The 9034-nt window shown below is 43.7% G+C and overlaps 1 protein-coding gene across 4 annotated transcripts in view; it reads right to left on the bottom strand.

Annotated features, from left to right (window-relative positions):
• Positions 1-436: 436 nt before the first annotated feature.
• Positions 437-9034, bottom strand: part of ADGRV1 (adhesion G protein-coupled receptor V1) — a 291563-nt gene continuing 282965 nt past the window's right edge. For all 4 annotated transcript variants that reach the window (XM_035310214.1, XM_035310213.1, XM_035310215.1 and 1 more), the window contains 2 exons: positions 8727-8904; positions 437-902 (listed from right to left, as the gene is read on the bottom strand). In XM_035310214.1, coding sequence (XP_035166105.1) covers positions 784-902; positions 8727-8904 — 297 coding nt within the window. In that variant the 3' untranslated portion in view covers positions 437-783. The remainder of the gene's footprint in view (positions 903-8726; positions 8905-9034) is intronic.

Here is a 9034-nt window from a genome sequence, read left to right as displayed (position 1 = left end):
GACTTGAGGCCTTCGATCAGAGCAGGAGCGTATAGCACCGACAGAGATTAGCAGAAAACTCTCCTGTCTGGCATTCCTCCCTTATTTATGTCTGCGAGGAGAGGGAGAGAATTTAATTTTGTGAAAAAAAGCAAAATGACACAGTCAGCAGCTTGCAGATACCTTGCAGTGACCTTTAAGTGGTTTCTCTCTTGTCCTTCATCTCCCCTTCCCTGTTTGTTTCAGACCATCACACATTTTACCATGCCAGAATGTAATCTCTTTGTGTCAAGACCGTCTTTATTTACAGAGTTCACAGATTTGGGTGCTCCGAAACCAGCTGGAACAGTACAGCCTGGGAAACTTAGAACTGTGCAATGAAAATGCTTTCCTGTCCAACAGGGTGTGTGCATCACCTTCCAGCCCCGCAAGCAGCCAGCAGAAATAACAGACGTGCTTATATCAAACAGACTCTATCGCTTTTATTAATCAGTGTTACACATTCAGGTTAATTAAAAAAAAGCTACAGTTCACGAAATGTCACCTAACTACAAGATACAAATCTAAGTTGATCCCCACTGTATCTTTGATACGCACTGTAAAAAATTTACAGCTTATTTTTTTGAAATACAAAAACTCAAACATCCTTTGTTAAGCAGTCAGTACAGCTCACAGCATTCTACCACACAGTTTTATATAGTGTTTTAGTGCAAAGGGAAGTACAAATATAAAAATACGGAGGCTTGAATTAAAAAAAAAAAAAAAAAAAAGGTTGGGGTGGGGGGAAACAAGCAAGCAGTGGAGTTAGAGGTGGGTGTCTGCTATGGGGATTCTCCTAAGCTCGACAATCTGGGAGTTTGCCATGCTGCCCCCGTCCTGGCTGCCGTGGCAGGATTCATTATCACTGACGCTGAGACCGGCACCTAAAACAGAGAAACCAACAAAAAAAAAATGTTATATATAAGAATGAGTGAGGATGGGGTCCTGAAACAGAAATGGTGATATCGTGTCCTGTCACAGGGCTCCTCTACTTTATTCTGGTCACTGACTGAAACCCCACGACAGTGTGGCAGGCTCTCTGCTACCGGCCAGCAATTCAGAACATGGGCAGACGTAGCTTGGTACCACCCGGACACACTTTTTCACAATCCCACTGTCAGTCCCTTTAATTCTCTCAGTAAATGGCACAACAGCTATTTTGGAGGTTGCCTTGAAATCACAAGAGCATAAATCAAGGCCTGGTTTAGGCTGGGTTCATGGTCTGGCTGTTAAGTCTGATGCTTCCAAGGATATTTTCATGAAGAATTGACTTTTAATGATACAATTTCCCTGTTAAACTATAATTCCAGCTGTTTTAATAGGATTGTAATTTCAGCATGAGAAAAGACGCTGACTAAATATTCTTTAAACCCACATTTGGCACAAGCTGGTGTATCGTGTTTTTCTTCTACTGTGAGAGAACACAAGGCTTTGGACAATGGAAACTTCCCAAACATGTCTGGAGGAGACCTCGAGAGGCCACCTTCTCCATCTTTGTGTTGCAGGAGTTCTGCTAGCTAGCAGCTTCCTTGCTGTTGATGTACTTTTTTTTTTTTTCTTCTTCCCCTTGGGTTGATTAGTTTGAAGTACAGAATCTTTTTACGGAATGAGCATTTTTACAGAGTTGTAGAGTGAATCCCCCCAAATACATGGGTTGTGTTAGTGTTCTGAGCATCTGGGCTTTCCATTTCTTCAGAGCTGCACGTTGGTGTACTTTGGCACGGCGATTTCAAGAAAGGCTGATGTCAGACGTGGTCTTCCAGCGGCGACACTTACAAACAAGTAGGGAAGTTTTCCATTTGGGGCAGAAGCAGATCTGTGACTACACTCAGTTCAAGGGAGGTGCAGAGGAATGACATTTGGCTGAAAGAGCCTTGAGCAGAGTATGCCAGCGAGGCAATGATTTCCATTTTCATACCAAAACAGCATTTTCAGAAATTTCTGTGAGTTGTACAATGAACCTCTTATTTCTGTCTCAGCTGACATTCCAGGCTTGGGCTTGCTCGGCAGAAGAAAAGATAATGGTCACGTACATTTCTGGAGCTACCCCCCACAATTCCACTTTCAGTAAGTTTTTCCTTACAACCTTCTCTCCCACCACTCCCCAGGTAGAAAAGAAGTCAGGAAAAGGTGTCAGTGGTGGGAGGGCGTGAGGGTGCTCCCTCCATGTAGGAGTTCAGGCTGGAGCCAAGAGCCTGGAGCTAGCAGAGAACCTGAGCACAGCAACCTGCAGCAACCAGTGGTCCTGGGGACGTGCAGGGAATGTGCACCCACCCGAGGAGACCTCAGCTTGGGTTTGTGTCACCCAAGCTCTTCAGAGACCAGCGGCTACTGGCAGAGCATGACAGGAGTGAAGAGACATCAGTGGACAGACAGCATAATAAAGGCAAGCAGATTAGGCTCTGAATCATTAAAATTCTTGTTAATAAGCGTACTGAACATGATTGAGACATACTTACTCAATTAAATCTACATGCCTATTTAACCTCTTCATTGAATCATGGCTCTAATGACTAAAAGCTGGTTGAAAGTCCTGGGAAAAACAACAATTGCATGAGCTAAGTATTTGTTTTTTTTTCCTTATCTTCTCCAAAACTGTTTGTTTTAGAACGGAAACATGAGGGTAATAGAGAAGATAAATCTGACTGCTGTATTTGCTGTTTGGTGACAGAAGGACAAGGTAATAATAACTGTGATGTAAATAAGATACTTCGTGTGAAGAAACAAAAAATAATTCTAATGTTGCATCATCAACATTGGAATTCACTAAAAAGATGTATTTCGGCTAAAGGGGATACAGGTTTCAAAAAGGGGGAAATGGATGGGTGAAAACATTTAAAATTTTCTTTTTATATGCCCACGGACATCCAGGCTGCAGATTTTAAGGTGAACACTGAAGTGAGCAGGGTTAGAAACATGTTTGTCTGACCGGCGGCTGTACTGCAGTTACTCAGTGTGGGGTATCTGCAAGGATCTTGTGCTCGTCACTACAAAAAGGTCAGACACCAGATTAATCTGCTATCATATCACGTACATTCCTAAACGCCGTATCTGCAAGCTTTGTGCAAAGCCAGGGGGGATTTATTTATTTAATTATTTTTTTTGGTCTGTTTGTTTGTGAATGAGGTTTTATGAGAGACTTGGCAAACCTGAGGCTGCAGTAGGCTCCTTGGGGTTTACAGCAGCCTTCTTCAGCTGATCCGAAGGCAAACTTTTAAGAGCGGAGCCTTTTTAGGAATAAGAGCGGAGATGTAACCAGGATACCGGCCTACCAAACAGTCGGCAGGCTGGGAAGGGTATGACTGTTTACACGATGGAGTTGCACAGAGTTCATAGGTCCGGCTTGCTCTCAGATCAGAGCGGAACTTAAACACAACCCCATCCAGAAATGCACGTGCTCCCCTAGAGATGCTGGCGTTGGGTGGTGGGTGAGCAGCTGGGAGTATTGCTTCTCCCCGGTTTGTGAAGCAACCACGTCGTGAAAAGACACGAAATAATGAGGCCCTTCTTTTCCTTTCTTTCTGTACCAAAGGACAGGCTAGAAATTGAGAAGTCACAGCTAGCTTTGCAAAATCAGCAAGATCCCTCCAGTGACATCTACTGGTGGAAAGACTTCATCGGTGCGTGCCTCTGCGCACTGAGCTCCGGTTGTTATCCCTTTTGCGGTCAGATGTATCTCAAACTTTCACTAAAACCTTCCAAGCGAGATGGAGTTTGTTTTGTAATTACTGTAGGTATATTGTGGGGGAAGTTTTCCGTCTCCTAAGCACTCCTATCTTGTTTTCTGAATAAATCATAATGTATGTTGTATGGATACGATGCGTTAGATAGAAAGGAATTCTCTGCGTGCACCATGATTAGTACTTTTTTTAGGGTTTTGACTTGCAGAGATGACACCAACAGGAGCCCAGAATTCAGAGAGTGGAGCTCAGATTGGACTACAAATGCTTTCTGGATGCTACGCAGTCATGCTCAATACCTAACTGCTAGCGTATTTGTGAGCCTTCAAAACATAAATGAGAAGTCGAATGACTACGCAGCCTGGCCACCTTCGCTTTCACTGTGCAGTGACCCCTTCAACACAGCAATGACACAGGCTGGCACTGCAGGGCAAGAACCTGGCATTTTGCCACTGTCTGCAGTTTATCTGCTCGGTGGCAGTCTCATGGATGTTCCACTGAGCATCTTTCAGAATTTGACATTTCGAAGTTTTCCCTAAGTTAGGATACCCAACACAAGGTGCTTGGTTCTTAAACCAGGTACTTAACACCAAAGTTAAAAAATAAAAAAATAAAAAATGCTGACTTTGGAACCCTAGTTCTATTAAACTGAAAATTGTGAGCTGATTTATATCGCATCATTATTATCATAAACGTATATATGCGTGCTTTTTTGTTCAAATTTATATAGTAGATTTTTCCAGGCATTCTCATGGTGTAAGACAGTTATTGGAAATTTATCATGCATGCCTCTCCTTAGAGCAAAAATACGCTGAGACTACAGATGTGGCAGTACCCTGTTGATACTGTCCAATGCCCATTTGCAAATGGGCATTTGGCTAGCTTTTTGGAAAAGCTGTCACGCATTCATGGTATTTATGCTTTGGAGCAAAGCTGATGGACAGCTCGCTGTCTGGGGACCGATTCCATCTGTTTTTACGCTGTTGGTTCAGTTTTTAACTCCCCTGACCTAACTGACACCAAATTCCCCGGGGGAATCACAGGGAATAGCCTATAGATGTCTGCAACACACCACTCTGTGACAACCTGAGAGGCAAAGGTCTTCTTGAACTGTCGCTCAGTATAGACCTTGCAAAAGGAATCAGCTAAAATGAAACCAAGCCCAAAGCAACAGCACTTTCAGAGCTAACTAGTGCAATTAGCAGTGTCTAACTAGCAAATAATTATCCTTCTCTGTAGAAGCGAAGCCTTTCATACATTATAGAAGCCATAAATGGAATATAATAAATGAAGTAATTTAAGCCAAACTAATAACCATCCAGGAAATAAATAGATAGATGAATAAATAAATAAATAAATAAGCTTTAGCAAAGGATTCCCAAAGTATAAGGGATGTAGTCACCACAGTGAGTCCTAATTCTTTATTCCTATATGGACTTGAACAGATCTGATGAAAGGGAGTAATTAATTGCTAAGGCATCTAGCGGCCACGGCTTTATGACATATGAAGTCCAGCTTTTGGATTTCTTGCACTACATAAGAAATCCTATGGCCATACAACACAAGGTTTGCATGAAGCGAGCGTAAAAGCTGGGTACACAACTGCATACTGCTGTCCATCCACATCATTTGCCGTGTGCCTTCATCTGATCCAGCCCGTGTTTCAGGTTAATCTCTCATTTGGGCCAGCATTAATGATTACGGAACCGAGGGCTACGTGCACGGCTCTGTGACACGTCTCTTCAGCAGTCGGGCCAAGTGTGCCACCGCACCTCTTTGTGGGGCTGCACTGCAATTCACAGCTGCATGTTGAAGGAGAAAGTCGTGCAGGGGGATTTCTTTGATTTTTTTTTTATTATTATTATTTTTATTTTTTTCCAGCTGCATCATTTCAGCCACCCTTCATTAGTACCACCGAGTGTGGCCAGCAAGGGTGGGGCAGGAGGATGGGAAGGAGATTTTAGCTTTGCTGACAGCAAAACAGATCTGTGATTATGTCCTCATTCACACTGATCCTAGCTGCCAGATTAACAATGAGCATAAATTAAAGGAGCCTGCAGGCAACAGAAAGGACAGGGAGGCAGAACGACATTTCTGCACATCCCTCTGCTAATCGGTGCTGATCCTCAGCCAGCCCGAGGAGTGGGAGCTAATACCTGTGCACAGCTCAGGCTGAGTTGGGTTAGGAGTGTTAAAAACAGCTAATGTGGTGCAAAAGTATCTGTCCGTGCTCCCCCAGGAGCTCGCCTGCTTCCAGATGAGGAATTCTCAGCTGGAATTAAGCGTGGCCTAACGAGGTGGAGGAGCAGTCTGGGCAAGTATCTCACCCCGATACCTTTGACCTGTGATGGGGAGGAGGTTGGGGCTGGTGCTCTGAGCAGAGGCAGCAGACCGGCCGTGGGGTGGCCCGGGGAGAGGAAGAGGGTGGGGGAGAGGAAGGAGAGGGAGAGGAAAAGGAAGAGGAGAACTCGGTGACCTGAGTCACTGCGGTTTCGTGTGAGAACAAATAGCGACGCAAGAGAGGAAGGAGAAATGTGCAGCCGGGGGGTCGGGGGCAGGCTCCCAGCAGTGGCTGCGAGCTTAACCACACCATAAATTCCCTTCAGACCACGCTCCGTGAATGCTCTAACAGCATAAGCCCGTGCTGAAACACAGAAATCCCTCTTCCCCTCTCCTCTTACCCCTTCTCATTGCTTCCACGCTGTCTCCTGCCCGGTGCCACCAGAAGCACCTCAATCCCTTGGCCATGCACTGAACTGAGCTGGAGGGCAGGTTTGACCGGTAATAACAAAACATGATTATGATTTCCAGTTTCAGAGAGACTCACAGTTTTGTGTTTTTAAAGTATGTGTTGAGACGCAGCTTGTATCTAAGGCAGTAGCTGATAAGCATTTACTTTGGTGGTTAAAGCTGCTCTAACCTCAGTACCTCCTCGGTTCAGCTTGCTCAAACAGATGTGGGGATGGAACTAGCTGAGGTAACTGTTTTTGCTTAGATACAGTCTTTTTTTTTTGCCCCGTAACATCGCTAGGGACACAGTTTGGGCAGAAGAATTGGCAGTGGGGCAAAAGGGACAGGTTCTAGCTGAACAAGTAACGCAAACAGAGGTGTTTTTCTCAGATTGTGCCGAGGTCTCCACTTCAAATCCGATGTGCTTCAAAAGGCTCACAAGAACGAATTATAATGCCAATATAAATATTAAAGAAGACAATAGTAAAAGTTAGGCAAAAAAAAAAAAATCAAAAAATGGTTCTAAACCTACTTCTTTTAGAAGGACTGAAAACAAATGACCTAGGGGTGGAACTTGGAGATTTATGAAAAAAAATCATCAGATGCTAAAAAAAAAAGTTGTGGTGAGTTATGTTACCCATGACTTTTAACTACTGCTGTTGACTAGTTTGCTCTTCATGATTTAAGATGCAGCCTTTCACCCTGCATAGCATTTACCCCAGTGAATAGGGTAGCTGATGTCAACTGCCTGCTTAAGCACTAACCACCGTGTGAAGCAGTGGGAGTGCTGAATTTGAATGGCTTCCTATGCTGTTAACATCCTGTGAATCCTCTGGTCTCTGTCACAATATTCTGAAAGGAGTACAAAATTGAAAGCTATCTTCTTTGGTATTTAAAAACAGGCTTGCACCTGTAAGGTTATGCACCCAGATTTAAGCAAGTCTTGCCCCAGATCTTTAAGTGCATAGCAGAGTATGAGTAGCCTGCAAAGTGTCCAGGAAAATCAATAGGTAAAACAGAAATGTTGTTACTGTCTTATTTCCCAGCTCTGGCCCAGTTATGAATCATCCAGTTATTTTCATCATTTGAAGAGTTTTCTGCTATGGAGGCTGGCCTAAGAGATAAAGCCTTGTGAATGTGCTGAATAAAGCTCTCTTCATTATCATTCCCAGTCCTCCACCCAGTCTGACTGTTTTCAGTGGTGTCACTGAGGGGAAATACTGGTAAAGTGTCAGAGTGCTTAACCTGCTAATTTAGACAATACCTCAATGTCGCCCCTTGCAAGAATCCCAGAGGGTCAATAGCTTGGTGAGGTTGTCCCCAGGATCAAGTCCTCTGGTATTTCACCCATGCCTACAGGGGGTGGGCTTGGGCTAGCATCTGCTAGATCTTATCGGGTGACGCTCCTCAGTCTTTCTGGTCTTCTAATCAAGTGTTCCCATGTTTATTTGTCTTTGAATCAGGTTTTGCTTCATTTCTTCCGCCTAAGGCCATGCCTGGCTGCCTATTTATGTCATCGTTTGAATAACCTGAAGTTCCACTGGTTGGGTGGGTGAGATAGCAGAAAAGGAAACCTGCACCAAGAGTAAAGCTGCAGACTTTGAAGACTTGATCTCCAAGGCCATTGAGAAGACTGGCGGCAAATGGTTTCTTTCGCAGGTGTAGTTTGAGCGTGGACACCCAGAGTGGCCTCCCCCAGGCTTTGTTCTACAGCAGCGTGGTGAGCTCATCACAGCTGGCTGGTGTGTTTGGGCAGAACTCTATATAGGTTATTTTTCCAGCAGACATCATTTTTTCAGGTCCAAATGCATTCTTTGACACAGTGGAATACAAATATTTTGTCCTACACTTTTGGGGGCATTGGTATTTATGAAATTATGCTTTTTTCTTGCAAGCATACACATAAAATGAAGATCAGCAACATACACATACTCTACATAACAACTCAAAAAAGAAGGGAACAGAAGACAAGACGGACAGTGTCTAGAGGCAGAAAGCTAGCTGCTTAGGAACTTGTGAAAAAAATGTCAGAGCCTCCAATCTGCTGCTGCTTTCTGTAGATCTGTGTATCGTCATGACTGAGAACATATTTTTGCAGAATCCCTCACTGATAGTGATAGATTGTCTGCACAATATTTTTAGTTCATAGGATAACAGTCCAAGACAAAACAATGTCAGATGATGTTTTCGCTGGTGATTAGATTAAATTAACAGCAATTGGATCTCATCAAACGGTGACACAGTTAGAGGGAAGAATAGCACAGCAATCTTTGAGGAACAAGAATAGGAGTCACTCACCAGTCTTTAAAGCAAATATTAGGTCATCAAACTCCTGTGATTCCTCATCAGCAACCAACGAGCTGTTACTAAATCCACCAGAAGGGTGGAAAACATTGCCGTTTTGTGGACTCTGCTTAAAGGAAGCACTAGCTTGACTGGCAGGCTGCAAAGATGCCCTCTCCCAGTCTGCTGGCACCTGTAAAGTTTAAAAAGACAAAGAAATGCAGTAATCATCAAAGTTACACTGTATAAATGATTTATATGCCTGCTATATTGAGATAACAAACTGGAACCAGAGTCGAATTCAAGATCAGGAGATTTGGAGC

The sequence above is a fragment of the Oxyura jamaicensis genome, chromosome Z (genome assembly GCF_011077185.1).
Source record: "Oxyura jamaicensis isolate SHBP4307 breed ruddy duck chromosome Z, BPBGC_Ojam_1.0, whole genome shotgun sequence".
NCBI classification, from domain to species: Eukaryota; Metazoa; Chordata; class Aves; order Anseriformes; family Anatidae; genus Oxyura; species Oxyura jamaicensis.
Note: the sequence above shows the minus strand (reverse complement) of the source record. Positions and strands in the feature narration are given on the sequence as shown.